The sequence below is a fragment of the Dendronephthya gigantea genome, unplaced genomic scaffold (genome assembly GCF_004324835.1).
Source record: "Dendronephthya gigantea isolate DGI-Jeju-01 unplaced genomic scaffold, DenGig_1.0 000184F, whole genome shotgun sequence".
NCBI lineage: Eukaryota > Metazoa > Cnidaria > Anthozoa > Malacalcyonacea > Nephtheidae > Dendronephthya > Dendronephthya gigantea.
Genome location: NW_021163194.1, coordinates 317,063 through 340,701, shown reverse-complemented (window position 1 = coordinate 340,701; position 23,639 = coordinate 317,063). Strand labels below are relative to the sequence as shown.

General features: G+C 40.2%; 2 protein-coding genes across 2 annotated transcripts; one reads left to right on the top strand and one right to left on the bottom strand.

Moving 5' to 3' along the window:
- The first annotated feature begins 4,225 nt into the window (after positions 1 to 4,225).
- Positions 4,226 to 23,639, top strand: LOC114538420. Its single transcript, XM_028559598.1, has 7 exons — positions 4,226 to 4,268; positions 8,216 to 8,323; positions 9,107 to 9,272; positions 17,698 to 20,114; positions 21,290 to 21,394; positions 21,707 to 21,769; positions 22,092 to 23,639. Exons 4-7 carry the CDS (start codon positions 19,545 to 19,547, stop codon positions 23,103 to 23,105), a joined length of 1,752 nt encoding a protein of 583 aa, XP_028415399.1. The 5' UTR covers positions 4,226 to 4,268; positions 8,216 to 8,323; positions 9,107 to 9,272; positions 17,698 to 19,544; the 3' UTR covers positions 23,106 to 23,639.
- On the bottom strand, positions 14,890 to 16,941 carry LOC114538421. The gene is made up of 2 exons (XM_028559599.1): positions 16,052 to 16,941; positions 14,890 to 15,967 (listed from the first exon to the last, which is right to left on the bottom strand). The coding sequence occupies exons 1-2, from the start codon at positions 16,337 to 16,339 to the stop codon at positions 15,497 to 15,499; spliced, it is 759 nt and encodes a 252-aa protein (XP_028415400.1). The 5' UTR covers positions 16,340 to 16,941; the 3' UTR covers positions 14,890 to 15,496.

Here is a 23,639-nt window from a genome sequence, read left to right as displayed (position 1 = left end):
GGCATGTCCATATTTGGGCGCATCACGATATTTATTCGCCATTTTAGCACGCGATGCCGCCGAGTATATATATATATATATATATATATAATAATATATATATAATATATTATAATATTATTATATATATAATATATATTCCATATGTGGAATATAATACTCTCTTCCGGTAGGAGCCATATCTGCCTTTTCCACAATTCCTTCTCTGAACTGATCAACGTCTTCTTTTAAAGACCTTGGGTTAAAGTTTTCATGTATATGCTCGTTAGTGATAGAATTCATGCACTTTTGAAAGATGAGAACCCACAACAACTGGTAGAGCTATGACATTTTCGATATACTTATTTACGATTTCACTAACCTTCCCGTATTCAGACAGCCTTCAAGATATTGTTGCCTCTGTCGTAGCCTTTTCTCTTAGATTTGTAAACCGTCGATTTTTCTACGCAGCTTCGATTCTAAGAGCTCCTTCAAGTATGCAAACTTTGTCACCGCTGCCATGTTCGAAGAGCCGATTTCTGCTTAAAATTTGTTTCAAAACGATAGACTGTTCTGAAACTCGCCATCGTTCAAATAATTTCGCAACCGTGTTATTTTGGTGACGCCTCGGTCAATATTTTCTTCAATTAAACAGCCTCGCGCTTCTATGTCTTCAAGTGATTCGCTTTTCCCAAATTTGCCATGTTTACTTTCACGTTTAGACTCCCCGATCCACGTTACTACCTTACTCAGAATCTATTTATGCCTTTTGATTTTCTCTGAAATACCCTTGTTTAGAACCCCGTTTCGTTTTTGCTGTTTAAAGACTTAAAAGAGTTCAATCGCTCCTTCCAGTTTTGAATTCAAGTTTTTTTAATTCGTTTTTACTCGATCTCGTTCGGACGTGCCACTATATCGCGACCCTTCTTCGGCGTAAACCTAGACACTAAAAATGGGTATCTATTTATGTTGTAATGCATCGAGTTTTCAAACTCAGGCAATCAGCGTAGACTACGAGTTGCATCATATTTCAATGAGTTTTTGATGGTTTTTAATCCTTTTTTACCCATCACTTGTGAATTTATGTTTGTCGAGCTTTGAAATAATCAGCATGTATGATTGAAGAGCCGGGTTTAACTTTCAATGTAATCATGTTCATGTTTCAGATTCAATTTGAACATTACTGCTAATGGCCCATGGTTATGATCCAAACCGCTTTCTTGATCCAGTCAACGAAGATTATCTATGCAATATTTGCCACCGTGTTTTTAACAATCCACGATTATGCGAGGCAGAAGAGCACTACTTTTGTCTGAGTTGTATTGAAGAATATCTTGCCCATTCTCAATCCTGCCCGAAATGTCAACAACATCTCACTCAAAAAACTTTGAAACATCCCCATTTTTTTTTGCCGAAGATTTTGTCGCAGCTGAGAATCAAGTGTGATTACAACAGTCGAGGGTGTCCCATATTTATTCAGCTTAAAATGTTGGACGATCACGTCAGTGTTTGTGAATATCGTCCAGTTACGTGTGGAAATTGTGGCCAGCAGGTGAACAAAAGAGATGAAAACTACCATAAAAGTTTCTGTCTGTTTGATCGCTCCAATATTCAGGACTTAAAGGACATCAAAATGAATCAAAAGGAAATAAAGGATATGTTGACAACTATGATGACGATTATGTCTGAAAGACAAGAAAGATTTCACGTAACCCTAGACATAAGTGGGAAAGCACCACAAGTGGTGGAGAATTCGCAAGTGAAAGATCTGATGGTAGTCACCAATGTGTACAAGGAAGGTCATACTTCCACGAATTCATGCGAACATAAAATGAAAAATGGTGAGACAAAAAGTAATGAATGTCAAGATGATGAAGTACGTATGGAAGTTATGAAAATGAAGGTAATTGTTTCATAATTTTTCTGCCATCATTTAAATGTTCTGACGGCTTAGTGAGGAGGGCCACATATCTTCGAAAAATAAGGTAGTAATTCGAAGGTAATCTTGTGATGTGCATAATAGACCAAACTTTTGATTTAGCCAAGAAAAAGGAAATTTCCGAAAAGTGCATACTAAATTTAGTAAAATTACCAAGTTTGGCTGCAAAATATTGTAAAGTACGGAAAATATAGCCATGCGAAGTTGCCAATTTTGTATACTTTTTACTACGGCTGGAAGTGTTTAACTAAATTAGTTTAAACGCTTCCGGCCGTAGTAAAAAGTAAATACAAAATTGCCAACTTCGCATGGCTATATTTTCCATACTACTCGACATTTTCCAGCCAAAGTGGGCAATTATACCAACTAAGCATGCTCTTTTTAGCTGTGGTGATTTATTTCCTCCTTGTTATCTAGATCGTAAGTTGGTCTATTATGCAAAAGGTCTATTGGTAATTAGTACGACTGCTGGATCGCACTGGAAGCCGGGCCGAAACTATAGAGCGATAATTGAGGGGGGATTATTGATACTGAATCATAGGTAGCCCAATGCGCTGCATTACGTACGTCACTCGGGTCACGTATATAGTATATAATAATATAAGGTTGGCAAGAATATTTTATTTTCAATATACATCGTTTAAATATGATCAAAATATTAACATCTATTCTATAAAATACGCCAAAAAATAGCAGCCCCTAAGTGTAGGGTAGTTTTACTAAATTTGTACGTCGTTTTTTGCAATGAAACGCGATTAAAAAATGAAAATATGCCAAAAGTTTGTTGAAATTTGCCGTGTCCCGATGCAGGATGCCTGTTGCCGTGCAAAAACATCAATTTGAAAACTCGTATACGCGATCCTATTGGTCATCACAAAACGGTCAAAGCTGCATGACCAATAGGATCGCGTATACGAGTTTTCAAATTGTTTTTGCACGGCAACAGGCATCCCGCATCGGGACACGGCAAATTTCAACAAACTTTTGGCATAGTTTCATTTTTTAATCGCGTTTCATTGCAAAAAACCGACGTACAAATTTAGTAAAACTACCCTACACTTAGGGGCTGTTATTTTTTTGGCGTATTTTATAGAATAGATGTTAATATTTTGATCATATTTAAACGATGTACATTGAAAATAAAATATTCTTGCCAACCTTATATTATTATATACTATATACGTGACCCAAGTGACGTACGTAATGCAGCGCATTGGGCTACCTATGACTGAATATGTGAATAAACACCTCTTCACCCTCCCTCCCCCCCCATGATTATCGTTCTAGACGTTTTGTACATTTAGAATATTTTGTGGTATTTTCGTTTACTTTTCCGGTCATTTTTAAAACCATGTTTCTAGTCAATACGAAACAGCTTTTACTAATGGTTTTAACCGATTTCATGATTTAATAGTCACCACATGTTTTAGCAGGCGCATAAAATCTTGCATGTACTTAACAACAAGTTTTATTTTATGTGATTTACCGGCTGCCGTTAAATAACAAGTTTCGTTTCAAGTTTCTTTTGGTGGATCAAACACGATAGTCGTACATGTGTTATTTTAGCTTTTCAAAACGAGGTATTCGCCAGCAACACTGTATATTATATAATAAACGTAAATAAAATGAAGAAAACAAGCGCTTTTTCAATTTCTAATATTCTCGTCAAAACCTTTCGACAAACCTTGAGACAAACAAAGTGAATAAAATGGAGGTAGTGGTAATATTTTAAAATTATTGACCATTTATCATAATTATTGCCCTGCATGCATTCATGCAGAGCTTGTTTTTTTCCACAGACCAAATGTTGCTACCACAAAGTTCAAATACCATTGTTAGACTCAGTCTTAACCAGACGTGTACTTTGAACTCGTAGAATTTTAATCATATAGCGGTTCAACTAAACGAATATTTACAGAGATTAGTACGGTACGAATACGAGGAATACGAACAAGTACCATACGACAAGTACGAATACGACCATACGAATACATACATGAAACTTACAGATTAATTTGTCTGTCCGGTAGAAAATCGTTCGCTTCTTGAATTGTGGAGACTCTTGGTGGATCTTTGTATCGTATGATCAAACTGATAGTGAACGACTATTTATACCGCGAATTAACATAACATATATATATAATAACATAACATTAAACTAAGTTATGACAGTTCCGGTTTGAAATCTACAACCATTATGGTCGGTATAACACCATAGCATCCATAACACCATTATGGTAGTGTAATGACTAAAAATTAAAATTTTACATTTTAGGAGAATTTAACGAGTAAACAAGATTGCGAGGGTTTAAAGGAGTGCTAAATGATCTATTAGCAAGGAATGCAACAGGTATTATCATATTTTCTGGTGGGTATGGTTGTAAAAGCGAAACTACTTCTTCAAATACTGTTGAACTGTATTGTATTGTTGAGAGGAGCTCTAGAATTGTGCAACAATTGGAGCAACCTTGGTATCGTCGGCATTGTGTGTTCACGACAATCGCATCCTTGCTATTGGTGGTGTCGATGATGAAGGTGACAGTGACAGATCAAGTTTTGAAGATGAGCCGACATGTTTTGCAATGCGCATATTTGGAAAACTGCCTGTTAAATTATTGGCCACGATGTCGTTGTCCATGAAAATTTATATGTAATAGGCGGGTGTAATTGGCACGAAAGGAGAACATTGGACGAAATCTATCAGATTGCTCTTACCCCACCTTTTACTGTCGAGCTTCTGACGAGAATGCCCGAGCAAAGAAGACATCACAGAGCAGAGCTTGTTAATGGAAAGCTTTTTATCTGGGTGGAGCATCTACCGGATGCAGTAAATATGCCACTGGCAGGGTTGTCGTTTATGATTTTGGTGAGAATAAGTTCAAGCCTTGTCCTTCGTTACCTCAGCCGGTTTCTCGTATGTCCTCGGTCGTTTGGGGTGAGATTATTATCGTTATCGGGGGCATGGATATGAGAGGCCGTGCAGTCAATGACGTCATCGCATATCACACGGTGACCGGGCGATCTGAGATGTTACCATCCATGCAGCACAAAAGGTACGGCAGCTCTGCCGTAATCATCGATGACGTCATTTTCGTGTTTGGTGGACGGAATAATGAGCAGGGATATCTCAACTCAGTGGAAACCTTCACCATTGGTGGAAATGGCTGGGAAGAACTACCAGGGATGATAGAAGAAAGATGTTGGGCAGCTGCTGTTGTGAAACCTTACAACTATACATTTCTCTAAATCATAGGCGTATGAGGCGGAGGAAAATTATCGGAACAACGGAACAACAAAAAACGATTAACTCTTTTTATAAATTTCTACTGTATTCGCGTTCCTGATTGGTCAAAACCCTCCAAATAAATCTCAATATTCGATTGAATTTCATGTTTTCACCGGTTGTGACGTGTCATAGCCAGGGATATTGATTTTTTTGGATCGAACTTCGATTTTTCATGCATGTGTTGAAGAACGATTTTTTTTGCATCTTTGCACGTAAAACTATTTAAAACGATGATGTTGTGACGCAATTTTTCGCTCTTTTTATTTAACTTCGAAATTTCGAGAACGGAACAATGTTGCGAAGTACATTTGCGAAGCATTTGTTGTTTTAACTAGGCCATAAGCAGCCCAGTCAATGCAGCAACTCTCTCACAAAAAATATATAATACATAAATTAACACCATCGCTTGAAACACAAAAATTACGCTAGTTTCTTAAAAAAAAATAGAAAAAAAACACCTTGGATATATTTACTACATTAATCTGTCATTTTTAGACTTAAAACTTAAAAATGCTTAAATTTTGCAAATAAAAAGTGTATTTTTATCGAAATTTTGTTAAACATAGGCGGAATGCAATTTACTCGACAAACGTCATCATCGGAAAAATCGTCGGCAAATTTCTGATTGGCTGTTGAAAGTTCGGAAAAATCACGAAGGCTAACTCAATGAAGAAAAATTGTCTGCGTGATTTTCCGAACTTTCAACAGCCAATCAGAAATTTGCTGACGATTTTTCCGATGATGACGTTTGTCGAGTAAATTGCATTCCGCCTCTGTTTAACAAAATTTCGATAAAAATACACTTTTTATTTGCAAAATTTAAGCATTTTTAAGTTGTTTTGAAGTCTGAATATGACAGATAAATTGGCCAAAGCACTCAAATTATCCTAGTTCCTCAACAAACTGTCAATAATTCACATGTGTCCGAAAAAATCGAAAATATGAAAATAGTTTCTCGGCTGGTTTTCATATTTCACTGAGCTACTACAAGCTCTTCGCAGCGTTTTTGACGTAAAACAGTAAGAAAAACACGTTAAATGCATTTCTAAGGCTTCCAAAATGCATAATTTTCCATTATGCATACAAGAGCAAGTTCTACACAAGTCTCAGCATTATCAGTAGTCGCTTCAGGCAATAATGCAGGATTAAAACTAAGATTTCCAAGCACTAATTAATTATACTACACTGTGACTTTGTCTTGCAATTCATGTTAATTTTTTTGGGATACATCAGCGGTTCGAAAGATTTCATGGATTACTTGATCAACTAACAAAAGAAAGAACAACCAACAGAAACAGTACTCAAGCCGAGGATGATCCCATAATTCGTTATTATTGGTGGTTGGTATAGCGGTGAAGTCACCTTAGACACTTTTGAAGAATACAATGTTGGTGCGAAGACGTCGACAATGTTACCACGATTGAATCACTTTCGCGAACAATCAGCATCGTGTGTTTACGACAATGACGTTCTTCTCGTTGGTGGTTACGGTAAACATGCACTTGACACGATCGAAGCTTTGAACATAGACCAACATCCTTTGCGATGGACAATGTTTGATTCTAAACTGCCTCGCAGATTATTTGGACATGACGTCATAGTTTATCAAGGGAAATTATATATAATAGGAGGATATGACTGGGATGAAGAAAAAACATCGAATGCCATTTATGAGATTGCTGTTACCCCACTTTATATTACCAAGCTGCTGACGAGAATGCCTGAGGCAAGACAAAATCACAAAGCAGAACTTGTTAATGGAAAACTATTTATCTTGGGGGGAACAACAACTGGCAAGTCTGAAGATGCTCTTGACAGCGTTATTGTTTATGATTTCATCAAAAATGAGTTCAAGCCATGTCCATCAGCAGGACATTAGATTCATTAGTGAAACAAGACGCCTGTTCTGGCGTTAACTCCGGCGCACGTGCCAGTCTTTAATATAGAGCTTCTGAACATAAACAATACAATTCATATTCGCATTTAGATGCCTTACGAAGCTAAATGTTCGATCGCGAAATTCAGCAGCACATCGTACTTTAAAAAATATAGAAGTTCAATTGTTCGAAAATGTAAACAAACCGCATGATACATTCGCTTTGTCTCACACTTAGCCTTTGGAATTTGCGCTTATATATTATATCTTCAATCCTGTGCAAACTACGACGTGTCAACGCGCCCATACACGACCACATCATCTTGTTAAACGGCGAAATAGCAGCGATATTATTAAAATAGGACCAGAATCTACATGTATTAAATATATTCTTACTCCAATTCAATCTAAACTTAATCGAAGAGCATGAAAACAACGGCTTATTTGTTCCTCTTGAAGGAATTGCCGTAACATACGAGCGAAATCGAATCGCGCATCGGAAAATTAGCCAAAGCTGTGCACCACAACTCTTGGGAGATAAGACTGGGACGTAAATAAATACAGTCACATACACACTTTAAGTACTAGAAAGTTTCCCGCCATTTCAGACTTGCGACGACGAAAAATAAAAAAAATAAAAAAAAAAACAAACAACAGAACAAAACCAAGGCGAATTTTCAACTCCGTCGCTGACGCCGGAGTAATAAGTTTGATGATAAATATTGATCAATAAAAGGTAGATTATCCATGTTTTAATGGCGATCAATACGATTCGTTCCTAAATCACAACATATTAAGAACAAATGACATTGTTTACTGAAGGAAAAAGCAAGTCATGAGATCATTCTTTTGTTCAAAGAAAATTTTTAGTGAGTTTAAACTTTTTTTTTCAAATTTTTATGTATTTAAGTTTCGCCAACTTTTCTTAAACACCAGAGCCGTGGTCATCTCGACCACTCTAATATAAGTCTATTCATTTGTTATTACCGACCTATGTTTACAAAAATTATTATATGAACCTTTAAAAGATTATTCCAGTATTCTTTGGCTAACAAATAACATATAAAGTTGAGAACTGTTACTTATGTGAAATACGTACTGGACTAACTTCAATAATTGTTTAATTTCCGGACAGGAAATGAACTTTGAGGATTATGGTAATAAGACGAGACTTCGTATTATAACTCAAAGAGAAAGGAATTGAGACAAGAAAGGCAGAATTTTGTCGCTACGAAAATTACTGGTGAGTTTGTTTATATTTTAAGCGATTTCGTGTGCAAAGTTAGCAGCATTTAGCGAACTTTTCAACGTGTTTTTAACCGGACATAATTTCTGGCTATTTTTCTGAGTTCAAACAGCGAGGCAACGAATGTTGTTTGACTGTCTTTAATAATTCAAGGGACTTTTCGCCGTTGGTAAAATATTGATTATAAACTAGCGATTATATCACAAAGGACTTCGTGATGAGTGAAGTGTTATCATTAATTCACAACTATAAAACGATAGTTTAAAAATATCCTGTAATAAACTGTGTTTAAAAGTTGTCATTTGGTATTTTGGTTGCAATCTTTCCGCCTTTTCCTCGTTATAAGGAATCGCAGGCAGGTGCGGGTGAAGCAGGGACTCCTGTTGATAAATTTCTGTCCTCGTATTTAAATTACATGAATTTTTTCTATATTAGTGACCGAAATATAAATTGATAACAGGCTCAGAGGTGGTTTTTGTAAACAAGAAAACTTTGCACACAAATACATATTTAATCTTGATCAAACTGTGATCCTCGGATAAAACTTTAGGAAATTCCACGTCAGCATGCTTCAATATTACTGGGAAATAAATAATAATTCCTAGAAATTATTGGCAGGCATGCTTCTCTGAAATCTTGCATATCATAAAGTGATCGATTAAAAAAGCGATTGATTTTGTCTATATTAATCTATTGACAATAACAGCGATATAATGTCTAGTTCTGTGATATAACATATGATTATTATCATGTTTTTAAAATTGCGAAACTTTTTAACAGGAAGTAAAGGGTTTTTGATGTCCATATAAGGTAAACAAGATCACCCCATTCGTCACGAGAAGTTGCGCGTTTTATTCAGTCATTTGGAAAGCTCTAAAGATGCAGTTTTACACCACAATGAAAGAAGCTATATTGCCACCGTGAATGTATATCGCGACATTTTGTGGTAAGTGTGTTTACATATTTATTTTAGTCGAGATGTAAGCAATCTTAAATAACAAAATGCACGCATTGACACGATTAACTCTGGCACAATATGCTGATAATTTAATAATTTTGAGTCGCTTTTAACGAGATTTTAGTCCGGTTTCATTCGTTTCAATTCGTCTCGATTCCAAAATCTTAATTCATTGTAATTCGCTGTAGATATTTATGATTCCGCGTAGCACAAGCCAGGAATTGCGACATGTGAATTAGTAAACACTCAGGGGCCGGTTGTATCAAGCCCGTTTAGCTTAAACGGTGGATAAGTTCAAAATAGAAAGGAAGTCTGCCGTTTTATTCAACAAGCGAACGAAACATGTTTTTGACCTTAATATAAAGCTACTGTTTACAACTACATATTCAGTGCATAATATTCAAGTTGACTCATTCAAGGGAGTTGTAAGAGTGTTATTTAATTCTGACTTATTCACCGTTTAAGCTAAACGGGCTTGATACACCCTACATCATAATATTCTTGTAGATTACTGTACATACATTTTGACTGCTTTGGCGTGAATAGATTTCAAATTTTGCAGTGATGAGGAAAGGTTAATTATCATTAAAGGCCCTGTCACACTGTTGCGTATCACATTAGCGTATGGCAGCGTATGATAAATATCACGCATACGCCGGAATACGCTGAAATATGCTGGTGGTACGTCGTGCGTAAGTTATACACGTTCCGAGCACGGTCACATACGCTGGTATACGCCGAGGAAGAAAATTTTTTTTAAGCATGCTTAAAAATCTTGTGCGTGTTTGGACGTATGGTTTATACGGTAAAGATAAGCTAGTCATACGCTGAATACGGCAGAAGGACGCTAAATGTACTGTATTAATAGGTTGAGTACGCTAATCATACGCAAATGAGTAAGTGTGCCGTACAACTAACGTGTTGATAGCGCATCAGTAACGAAGGTCAAACTTATGTGTGACGTATGTTTAACGTCTATAGAGGGCTTAGCGTATGACTGACGATTAAGTAACGCATTTACCGTACAATTAGCGTATAGTTAACGCCTGGTCGTCGTATCTTCAGCGTATTGCAAACGTTACGAGAAAGGGTATAATTATAAATATTATAGGTTGTCATAGCCGGGGGTGGTATTGGGGATAAGCTCCCACTACCTATAAAATGCTCCCATATGGCGTGCGTGCTCAAATAGCCTCTGACAACTAAGTCCAGCTCCTGGCGTGCTCGTCGCGGGACTGCTTCTACTGACAGGAGAAGGGTTGCAGGCGGATCTCTGGCGCCTTAAAACCAGATTGCTTCGGGCAGGTGGGGCTCGACAGCCTGGGAAGGCAGTCCACCTAGGGGAAGGAAAACCCTGATTTCAAACCTCCGCTGCCTTGCGGCATACCCGTTCACTGGAAAGGCTTCGGGAGTCAACCCTGAGGAAAAATCCGGAGTCGGAGCCCCTAAGGCAGTTCGTCGTTAGCTTCAACCTCGTTCTGGCAGCTCCTGCGACGGCGCTGGTGCCAAACTGTAACAGCCTGCTGTTCCTTTGGATCCACCAACGACGTGGAGAGGGGGGACACGCTGCATGGGCAACAGCCCGTCCTCCATATCATTTTGCCCAGGCTAGAATCCTACCACAACGTACCAAAACCCAGACCATACACTGGAGAGGACACTCCAGCTTCGCCCTCGGCGTCGACACAACACGGGAAGCAATAGATACCGGTTATAAGTCATCGCTCGATTGGCGTAGAGCTTGGCGCCAAGGATTGCTTTCGACGGTGGGAGGCATTTTCGGATGCCATTGGACAGCTATCGCCCGCCTCAAGCTGGGCATCCCCCAGCCAATAAGGTGCTGTCCCGCCACGGTCTGCTTGCCCCATTGGGTGCATGGGGATTAGGAGAAATCTGAACGGCAGACTGCAAATCTCGCACCAGGCATAACAAAACAAAGAAAAATACCAGCTCTAAAACTGGGAAGCTGGAACGTACGAACTATGATGACCGGCCTCGCAGAAAACCTCAAACACATCAGCGACGCCAGGAAGACCGCCGTCATCAACGACGAGCTGAAGAGACTGAACGTAGACATCGCTACCCTGCAGGAAACACGACTGGCTGACTCGGGCACACTGAGAGAGAAAGACTATACGTTCTTCTGGCAGGGAAAGGGCTCCAACGAGCCCAGGGAGTACGGAGTGGGCTTTGCAGTTAGGAATACATTGCTGAAGATGGTTGAACCAGGCAGCAACGGCTCTGCGCGACTCCTGACTCTCCGCCTTAACACCACTGAAGGCCCTGTCACTCTCGTCAGTGTCTACGCCCCAACGCTGGCCGCCACCCCAGAAGCCAAGGACGAGTTCTATGAGAACCTAGCAGCCACTGTCAGGAATATCCCCAGCACAGAACAACTAGTTCTGCTTGGCGACTTCAACGCCAGAGTGGGCGCCGATCATGACTCCTGGCCGTCCTGCCTCGGTGAATTTGGTGTGGGCAAGATGAATGAAAACGGACAGCGTCTACTGGAGTTCTGCACGTACTACAACTTGTGCATTACCAACTCCTACTTCCAGACCAAGCCACAACACAAAGTTTCCTGGCGCCACCCGCGTTCCAAACACTGGCACCAGCTGGACATGATCCTGACCAGACGCACCTCCCTGAAGAACGTGCTACTGACCCGTTCCTACCAGAGTGCGGATTGTGACACAGACCACTCACTGGTGTGTTGCAAGTTCAGGATGCAGCCAAAGAAATTCCACCGCGCCAGACAGCAAGGAAAGGCACGCATTGACACCAGCAAGATGGCCCAACCAGAACTTGTGGAGCAGTTCGCCGCCGCCTTTGAGAAGGAGCTTGGCACCTTGGGGCACGAGGAATCTGCAACGAAGAGGTGGGAGGACTGCGAAACACCATACACCACACAGCCTTGACTACCTTTGGGAAGAAAACCACCAAGTCGCATGATTGGTTCGAAGCCAAGACGACTGAGATGACCCCTGTCATCGAAGCCAAGCGCGCTGCTCTCACCGAGTACAAGCGGACCCCAAACGAGAGGAACCTCCAGATCCTCAGAGCTGCAAGGAGCAAAGTCCAGCAGACGGCACGGCGCTGCGCCAACGAGTACTGGATGCAGCTAAGTGAAGACATTCAGACTGCCGCCATCACTGGGAACATCAGAGGGATGTACGATGGCATCAAGAAGGCACTGGGCCCAGTTCAGAGCAAGACGGCACCCCTCAAATCCTCCACTGGGGAAACCATCACAGACAAGGGCCAGCAGATGGAGAGATGGGTGGAACACTACTCCGACCTCTACTCCAGACAGAACACAGTGTCCCCCTTAGCTCTTGATGCTATCGAGTGCCTACCGACCATGAACGAGCTCGACGCGGAGCCAACCTTGGATGAGCTCAATAAGGCCATTGACAGCCTGGCCGCAGGAAAAGCTCCAGGCAGTGACGGTATACCACCCGACCTGATCAAGCACTGCAAGACTGCCCTATTGCGTCCACTGCACGAAGTCCTCTGCCAGTGCTGGAAGGAAGGTGCTGTACCTCAAGACATGAGGGATGCCAAGATCATCACCCTCTACAAAAACAAGGGCGAAAGAAGCGACTGTAACAATTACAGGGGGATCTCTCTCCTCAGCATAGTTGGCAAGGTGTACGCGCGCGTCATCCTCGTTCGCTTACAGAAACTCGCCGAACGCGTCTACCCTGAGTCCCAGTGTGGCTTTCGCGCCAACAGATCAACGGTAGACATGATTTTCTCCCTCCGCCAACTCCAGGAGAAATGCAGAGAACAGAACATGCCGCTGTATGTTGCCTTCATTGACCTGACGAAGGCTTTCGACTTGGTCAGCAGAGAAGGCCTATTCGCGATCCTGCCAAAGATAGGATGCCCCCCAAAGCTGCAGAGCCTCGTCGAATCCTTCCACACTGATATGAAGGGAACTGTACAGTACGACGGCAGTATCTCGGAGCCATTCGACATACGCAGCGGCGTCAAACAAGGCTGCGTCCTCGCCCCGACTCTCTTCGGGATCTTCTTTGCATTGCTCCTGAAGCGCCTTCGGCTCATCAACAGAGGGGATCTACCTACACACCAGATCCGACGGCAAGCTGTTCAACCTTGCCCGCCTCAAAGCCAAAACCAAAGTACGAGAGGCCCTGATCCGCGACATGCTGTTTGCCGACGATGCTGCAGTCGCAACACACACACAGCAGGAGCTCCAGACCCTGATGGACCGCTTTTCCCAGGCCTGCAAGGACTTCGGGCTTACTATTAGTCTAAAGAAGACCAACGTACTGGGACAGAGCGTGGAAGTGCCACCATCTATCACCATCGACGACTACGAGCTGGAAGTCGTGAACGAATTCACATACCTGGGGTCCACGATCAGCAGCAACCTCTCACTGGACACAGAACTGGACAAAAGAATTGGGAAGGCAGCAACAACACTCGCTCGCCTCACCACACGAGTGTGGGAGAACTCCAAACTTTCCATCAAGACCAGGATGGCAGTGTACAATGCCTGTGTCCTCAGTACACTACTGTACGGGAGTGAGACGTGGACGACCTACGCCAAACAAGAAAGAAGACTGAACGCCTTCCACCTGAGGTGCGTCCGCCGCATACTGGGCATTTCGTGGCAGGACAAAGTGCCCAACACCGAAGTCTTGTCTCGCGCCGGCCTTCCAACCATGTTTACCTTGCTCAGACAACGAAGGCTACGCTGGCTGGGCCATGTTCACCGCATGGAGGACGGCCGTATCCCCAAAGACATCCTCTACGGAGAACTGGCGAGTGGCAAGAGAGGCACTGGCCGCCCAAAGCTGCGCTATAGAGATGTCTGCAAGAGGGACATGAAAGCTCTTGAGATCGACACAGAGCGCTGGGAGAGCCTGGCCGACGACCGCTCCAGATGGAGAAGCACAGCGACCACACAGCTGAAGACAGGAGAGGAGCGGCTGAAAGGTGCTGCGGAGGAAAAGCGAGCCCGCAGAAAAGAACGTGACCGCTCTCACAGCACAGAGACAATCCACAAGTGTGACTTGTGTGACAGAGACTGCCATTCGCGCATCGGCCTGTTCAGCCACAGGCGGCGCTGTTCCAGCAGGACAGACAACTAGGATTTTCAACCCATGGTCACCACAGACCGAAGGAGGCCGAACAGCATGTCATTTTTTGTCTATAATATATATTTATGTTGGATGCCTTCATATCATCTTGTACCTTCGAGGATAAAGGATGGAGTTAGCTGTTCTTGAATACCAGTTTGATCTCATAGCTTTGACGATTCGTCACATAGAAAATAACAGAAGGAAAAGGAGAAAAAGAAAAAGAGAAAGACGTGAGGTATGGATGAGATTATGGATCGGAAGGCGAAGGCAGTTTGGCATTTACGACCAACTTTTGGTGGAACTCCGAAGCGAGGATACGCGATGTTTCAAGAACTTTATGCGGATGGTCCCCGAGATGTTTGATGAGCTTCTAGCAAGAGCGAGTCCCTGCAGGATCACCAAGAAACATACCTGGTATAGGCGACCCCTGGAGCCTGGGCTGAACCTCTCTTTGACTTTGCGACACCTTGCCTCTGGGAGCACGTTCAGCCATGAAGTACGGATGGAGGGTCCCCCACAACACCCAGTCACTTATTGTCAGAGAGGTTTGCCAAGCCATCATCGACGAATACATGTCCGAAGTAATGACCTGCCCTACCACGCCAGAGGGATGGCGTGCCATATCTGATAAGTTCCTCAAGAGGTGGAACTTCCCCCATACATGTGGTGCTATAGATGGAAAGCACATTGCCTGCAAATGTCCACCAAAAAGTGGATCCCAATATTTCAACTAAAAGGGATTCTTCTCTGTTGTACTCATGGGCCTTGTAGACGCAGATTATAAATTCATCTGGGCAGACCTCGGTGGTAAAGGGTCATCATCGGACGCACAGATCTACAACAACTCTGAAATCAAAGAATTAACAGAAGACGGAACTATAGGATTCCCCATCCCCGATGCTTTACCAAATGACTATCAGAGTGTCCCCTACTTCTTTGTAGGTGACGATGCCTTTGCCCTCCGAGAGACAATGATGAAGCCATACAGCCGCCGTGGTCTATAGTCAATACTTCTTTCACGTTGGTGGTTGAAGGTTGAGAACCTCATCCTGAAATCCAATATCATCAGTAGATTCCATGATGTCTCGAAATCCTGAAAGACTAGTAATGTTCGGGTGACTTTGTAGTGGGGTGCAAATCGTGGGGTGGTTGAGAAGGGATCCCTTGTTGGTTCACTTTGATAGATGGAGCCGCCATTGCACTTGGAAATTCATCATCGCTGTCCTCATCCATGAGTTCAGACAATAACCTATTGATGGAGGACCTTGCCTTCTTGTACTTGGACTTGGACATAGTCAAAAGGCTCTCTTTAACATAATTTGCAAAGACACTTCGTGCTGTAATGGGCTGTTGTTTAGCTTTGTAGATGTCTTTGAGGATGGTGCCAGACTCAGCAACTCTCTTCTGTAGAGTCTCAAGGACGTCACTCTCTGTGTCCTGAGGTCGCTTGTGGGACCTTCCAGCGGTAGATGATGGTATTGGAGTGACTTCATCTAAGACATCCTGCATATCAGCGCAGGCACTCTCGGCAGCATTGAGATCTCCTCTGTGAAGCTGGATGGTTTCCTTCACCTAAAAAAACCAAAAATATCATGTGGAAATTGTCTCAAATTACTTGGTTATCATGTTGCTAAGGTAATATGGTTGTATACTTACACTCTGCATGGGCTCCGGTCGGTGGCGAGTGACAGTCTTCAGGAAGGCAAACTTTGAGAGGATCCACTGTTCTCTCTTAGTCAGGTTTGGAGCACTATCCCCGCTTTTCTTTTTGTCAAGGCGCGTATTGGTGTCGCGCAGCGATCTGAACCAGCCCTTGAGGATGTCAACAGTCTTATTCATCTGATGTGCTTGCTCTTCCCAGATCTTCTCTTTCTTGTCTTTTCGCCTATAATCTGTCATCTTCACATTCCACAGCACAGGATTGTCCATGATAAACTCCAGCATCAGCTCCTCTTCTGTGGCGCTGAGGTTGTAGGGGTTTTTTTTCGCCCTCTTCCTCTTATTTTTCTCCTTGCTATCAGCCCGCCGGAAGGAAGTAAAGTCATCAATGGTTTCAGATGATAAAGCCAATGAATTATGGGAGTCTTAGGAAGGTTGTGTTGGGGACTTTGAGAGCTCAGGAACATGTTGCGCATTATTTAAAGATGTTTCAGGAATAAGTGCATCATCATCAGGTGGTTCAACTACATCTGCAGGTGCACAAACACGTTGTTCGTCAGCTTTGGCAACGGCTGATGATGGAGTCCTCTTTCCTTTCCTTCGTCCGCGGGTAGATGATGTCTTCGTATTTGCCATGGTGTCTTCTTCTTTTTTCACTGGAGGTTTGACATTTTCTCGAATGGAGCCGTGTGAAAATACTGCCGCTTATATACGATTAAAGTCTGTGAAACGCCATTGGTATGCTTGACATGCGCATTTCAAACGCTTCTCGTAAGCTATTCATACGCTTGCATACGCCAGCGACAGGCTACTCATACGATACTCATACGTTTAATAAGTTAATTTTATGCAAAATGTCCTATTTTTACAGACTTTTTCGTGCGTATAAAAATGAATGAAACGATCTTTATACGCGACTCATACGTTCCTCTTATACGCAACAGTGTGACAGGGCCTTAACACACAACTATAAAGCGATTGTTCAAAAATAACGTGCAATAAACTGCGATTATTTTAAAACTGTCCTCAGTCGTATGAAATATTAAATTACAATCAATGAACCATCATGAACTATCAACATGCATTCAAATTAATTACAGGCACAAAACTCGTAGTGATCACAAATACAAACGCCTCTCTCAAAGTGCAAAATTCTTTCTGTCAAATTTGTGAAATCCAACTCTGACAAATCTTGTCTAACGAATGACACAAATCAGTGACATTACTTTGGGTCTTAAATTGATATAGTTGGACAACACAGTGTCTGTCTGATTACATAGAGCAAGGCATCTCGACTAAGCGAGATAGTTTCTTAAACGCTAAACCAGACTAGAACAAACTCACTAAACTTAAGTCAAATATCAGTAAATATTAAATTACAATAACCCAATAACACTCGAAGAATCAAAGGCACAATATCCGTAGTAGATTCAAGTGCAAACGCGTTTCTCAAAATACAAATTAATTCTCGGAACATGATTCTTGAAATGGTATTCTCAAAACAAAGACGTATTGATAAATTTTGTGTTCTTGCGAACAATAATATATCAGTCAATGACTCGACCATAATACTAGTAATCTCACGTTGACACTGGGATATCAATGAATGCAAAGAATTCAATAAATAAAATGAACTTTCACAGCGCGATGACAGAATGACGTAAGTTATGAATGATGTCGTGGATACAACAAATATTGCACAAGGTATCAAGGTGTTGTCTTTAACAAAATATCGTTGATCGCGTCAACACCAGCTTACCACAGAATATTTAAGCGAAAATCTGTCGTAATTCATCAGCTTTGGTAAGTCTAATTTTATTATCTTTGTGTGGTTTATGTTGCATGGTCTGTCAGTGTCAATATCAGCCTCGCTACCGATCACTGTAGGTTTAATAGTTCCACTGGTCGCCACGTTTACACTTTACCAGATTCCCGAGTCACGAGATTAACCCTTGTCGTTTTCGAGTAATCTTTGTCAACAAATCTTAGTTCATTCACAATTATTGTTTGATTTTATTGTAAAATCCTAATTCAAAGTGTTCAGAGCGTTCTCAAACTGGAAAATACGATATCGTGTCAGAGACAGAGGGAATATTGTACAGTGTAAACACAACTATGAACTATTGGGCGGCGAGGCGTTCCTTGAGGATGATATACTCATATACACATATAATAACTCGACTATCAATAATACCAATCTCAAGTTGATACTTGGTAAATAAAAGAGAAAAGCAAGTGTCTGAAATGAATACAATTTTCGCACCGTGTTTAGTAAACTTTTAGTGTCAAAATAAACCACTTTTGAATCTTGTATGCGAGATAATAACTCAACTATTAATAATGCCAATCTGAAGTTGATACTTGGTAAATAACAAAGAAATGCAAGTGTGTGAAATGAATACAATTTTCGCACAAGTTTAGCAAACTGTTAGTGTCAAAATAAACCACTTTTGAATCTTGTATGCGAGATAATAACTCAACTATCAATAATACCAATCTCAAGTTGATACTTTGAATAACAAAGAATGCAAATCTCTGAAGATATTAAAACTCTCTCAACACGATGGTAAAGATAGCAAATCGAAACTAGTTTCGTAATTAGTTTTTACAAATTTTGTAAAAAGGATGATAACTCAATCCACAAACCATTTGAAAGAACTTGAAATATTCCATTGATACTCGAAATATCGAAGACATGCAAATTAAACGACGGGAATAAATACAAGTTTCGCAGCATGATGTTGAAAATATTTTTGTCACAGCAAACTGCGTAGTTTCGCAAGAATGATTTTTGAATGACGTGGACATCACGCAATGTTTTGAAGACAATAAATAATACGACATTTCAAGGTGTTGTCTTAGACACAAAATACCGTCGAACGCGTTAACACCAGCTTGTTCCAAAATCGTTACGTAAAAATCTGTCATAATTCATCATCTTTGGTAAGTCTTATTTGATTATCTTTGTGTGGTTTAAGTTGCATGGTCTGTTAGTGTCAATATCAGCCTCGCTACCAATCACTGTAGGTTTGATATTTCCATTGGTCGCCACGTTTACACTTTACCAGATTCTCGAGATCAACACTTCATGAGTAATGTTGGCATATAGTATAAGAGATTTTGCTGGCTTGAATTTGAATATCAAAACCCTTTCGTGGAAACAAATACCTATATTCTTTCTCTATTTCTCTCTCTAGCCTAAATTTGACTTCAGATTGTAAATTACACTGCTAAGGTGTACTCAATTCGAAACGAAAATCGTTGTCTATTATTTGTGTCGTCTACGCCATCGGTCCAGTTTTATTGAATGCCTAAAACGAAGTACATTGTTACTTCAATTAAATAATTTTATCGCCATTGAATCGTCTATGGCTACAGTGCAATAAAGGTTTATTTCATCATTTCACTTTTCAATAATTCCGTGGACTGGATTTCTAAGGGTTAAAGCACATAACAATTATGAAATTTTTTCAGATAAATTGAGCTCATCATGGACGGAGGCTATGAACCAGAACGGTTCATTGGTCAAATTAGACATGATTTAATTTGCTGTATTTGCCTCTGTGTTTTGAAGAATCCACGATTATGCGAGGCAGGAGAACATCTGTTTTGTTTGAGTTGTATAACACGATCCCTTGCTAACGATGAAAAATGCCCCAAGTGTCGACAACACCTTACTCTAGCAACTCTGAAACATCCCCAAGGGTTAATAAGGACCATTTTATCAGAGCTAAAAATCAAATGTGTTTACATCGATCGTGGGTGTCCGGAGCAAGTTGAACTTGGAAACCTTCAGGATCACGCAAATAATTGCGAATACCGTCCAGTGTCGTGTGAAAATTGTCGCCGTGAGATTGAACCTCACATTACTCGTATTTCGCGAAGACTTGATGAAATGGAGGAAAGTCAAAATTTATACAGTCAGCAAGTGAATGAAGTCAACAATAGTTATGAAGAAATTCGTACTTTGACGAATGAAATAGAAGAGGAGAAAAAAAATGAGGTCATTGGAAATAAAAGAAAATATGGGAAAATACATGAAACAGTGAAGAAAATGAAGGTGATTAGTGAATATTTTTGCCAACATTATGCCTAAATGAAGCACCCAACAATATCAAAGTCCCACAATTAAGGCGTTTTGGAAATGTGATGATAAATTGTACAAGATATTGAGCAAACCTTATGGCATCCCCAGTGATACCAATCTCGGCACATCACTAGCTGGTTTTACAATTACTTTCTTATTCTCATTTTTCACCGTGATAACCAATTATAAGCAATTAATCATCATTGATACAACTCAGAGGGAATTGATAAATATTTCTTGACCACTTCATTTTTAGCAAAACATTTATCTAGAGCGGAAATCTATTTAGAACTTGTGCCTGACACCTGTTACCGTAGCAACAGAGACGTTTTAAAATAGCCGCCGAACTGGGTTTATTCGTGTTTATATCACAAACGTGTTTGATGACCCCCATTTTTACTCCGGCATGAGAGATGGTTTTGTTGTGTCTTTTGGGGGGGGGTTATTATTTTTCGTCGTCGCAAGTGTGTTTTGGCGCTAGATATACAAGTATTTAAAAAGTGAATGATCATTTGTAGCCAGGACTTAACAGGATGCGACTATAGCTCAGTGGTATTAACGCATGAATCGATTATTGCAAATTTCCCGAGTAAACGTATTTTAATTCTTGTAATTGTCAATCAGTCAATCAATCAATTCAATTTATTTTGCAAAAAAAGATATACAATAATATATACAATAGAACATATACAATAATAATTTGAGATGAGTTATACACTATATGGCAAGGAACCTTTGGGCTACCTTATTTCATCCTAATGAAACGAGGGACGCGCATATTTACACACAAAACAAATTAGCACAAATGAAATAAAGCTTTCCAGCTTTCCACTGTCGCGTTTCTTGGACGTACGTACACACACGTAAAGGTTGTTGTATTATTAATTTTATGCCAGAGAAAAACACATCAGAAAAAATCATCAACAGAAGCCAACGCTATACGTCTATTGAATTGTTGATTTCATGAGTATCATTTGAAATGATTTGAAACTTTTACGTGAGTAGACGTAGGTACAAAAAACAAATGGACAGTGGAAAATAAATCACGACGAACGTGATATTTTAGGTGGCTCAATACAGTTATATATAGTTATATACAGTTATAAATAAAATAGTTAAAATATTTTACCCATCATGCTATGATTTAGACAAATGTCAACAAACTGACACCGTCTCAAGCTGAGCTGAATATTAAGCACCTTGAAATGGCAAGAAAACAAGATCAAATGGAAGTGAGACAAGATGAGACGAAGGTTAATTTTTAACTGATATAGTCAAGGCGATATCTACGAAAGACAGCAATCCTCTCTCTTAGGAATTAGTATAAGATGATGTTTCTTATAAAAATGATGTTTCTTCTATATTCTTGCTACATAAAATTTAATAATAATAAAAATGATCTTTAATAATAATAAATTTAATAATAATAATAAGCAGTTTTACCTTTGAGATAATCAGCATATTCTACATCCAGACTCATCTTCACCTTAACTTGTTTCCATCCCCCCATTTCCGAGGTAATTCATATTAAATGAGTATGAACGTGAGTGAGGTTGTTATTTTAGAAAGCTCTTGACAAGATGAAACAAACCCAATCAGGAATTAACGAGAAAGTAGAGAAAATGGAGGTAAGAAAGTATTGTGATAATATTTCATAATTGCTGGTCATTGATTATCATATAAGCTGTCACGTGACGAAAAGCACACTCTCGATAATTATGTCATTTCCCTGGACGGCCTGGTTCAAAAGTAAACGTGCAATGCGCGTTGGATCCCTTGCGAAATGATGTAATTATTAAACTGATGTATCGAAATGTAATTTTTAACGCTTTAGAAGATCCATCGGAACAAAATAAAATTTGGATTTCTGGAGCTGCATTTGGAAAAAAATTGGATTTCCGCTGAGATTTCAAAGCACTAATGTTGCTACACCGTAACTTTTCATTTCAGATGATGGAACGCAAGTTGGAAAGAGTTGAAGGATTATTTGGTCAGCTATTCCAAGAAAATATTTTCAACAGAAATGGTGCTCAAGCTACGGATCCCACAATTCCCACTAACAACCAAGACGTTATTATTCTTGGAGGTTGGTATGACTTTGTGTACACACCCCCTTTGAATACTGTTGAAAAATATAATATTGTTGAGAAGAGGTCGACTATGTTGCCACCATTGAATCATCCTCGAGCATTATCAGCATCGTGTGTTTACGACCATGACATCCTAGTCGTTGGTGGTTTCGATGGTAAAGAAGGAACTGACAGGATCGAAGTATTGAAGATGAACCAACATCCTTTGCGATGGACAATGTTTGATGGTAAACTGCCTGTCAAATTATCCAGTCATGACGTCATAGTTTATCAAGGAAAATTATATATAATAGGAGGATATGACGAGAATGAAGGAAAAGCATCGACTGCCATTTATGAGATTGCTCTTACCCCACCTTATACTACTACCAAGCTGTTGACGAGAATGCCTGAGGCAAGATGCGATCACAGAGCAGAACTTGTTAATGGAAAACTATTTATCTTCGGCGGAACAACAACCGGCCGTGGTAAAGATGCTCTTGACAGCGTTGTTGTTTATGATTTGATTAACAATGAGTTCAAACCATATCCATCTTTACCTCAGCCCGTTAGTCGCATGTCAACAGTCACCTGGGGTAATATGATCATCCTTGTTGGCGGCCAGGATGAGAATGAAGAGGCATTAAGTGACGTCATCATGTATGACGCTGAGACGGGGCGAAGTGAGAAACTGCCCTCCATGATTTACAAAAGGAGCGGCTGCTCAGCTGTCATCATGAATGACGTCATTGTCGTGTTTGGTGGATTCAATCGTAAGCAGAAAGAGCTCAACTCAGTGGAAACCTTCAGCGTTGGTGGAAATGGCTGGGAAGAACAGCCAGGAATGATAGAAAGGAGATGGTATGCAACTGCTGTTGTAAAACCTCACATCTGAAAGTTTTCCCAATATAAACTTCTTATTGTGTCCTTGCATGAATATGATAATATTTTGTGTCGTGATGGTCAATCATTGTTTCGGCGCTTTCTTGATATATGACCAACCAGAAGTCTGTCCTTAATCACAATCCTGAATCTAACATGAAGTATTTTATTTATATTTCGGTTTTCTCATATATCAAGAAACAGTCATTTTCCACGTCACGTTGATAACTGCTGTTGTCATCTATAATATTTCTATATTCTTATACTGTGACGTCTGGTGAGGTTTAACCAATATTATTAGTGTGTAAATATATAACATAAGATAAATAGATATAGATATATAATGTTTTAATCATGTAGTCAATATTTTACCCTAACCAATGTTGATAACTGCTTTTGTCATCTATAATATTTCTATATTCTTATACTGTGGCGTCTGGTGAGGTTTAACCAATATTATTAGTGTGTAAATAGGTTCAATTTGACATTTTAATCTTAACCAATGGACATTAGAAATAAGCAGGACATTAGATTAATTAGTGAAATA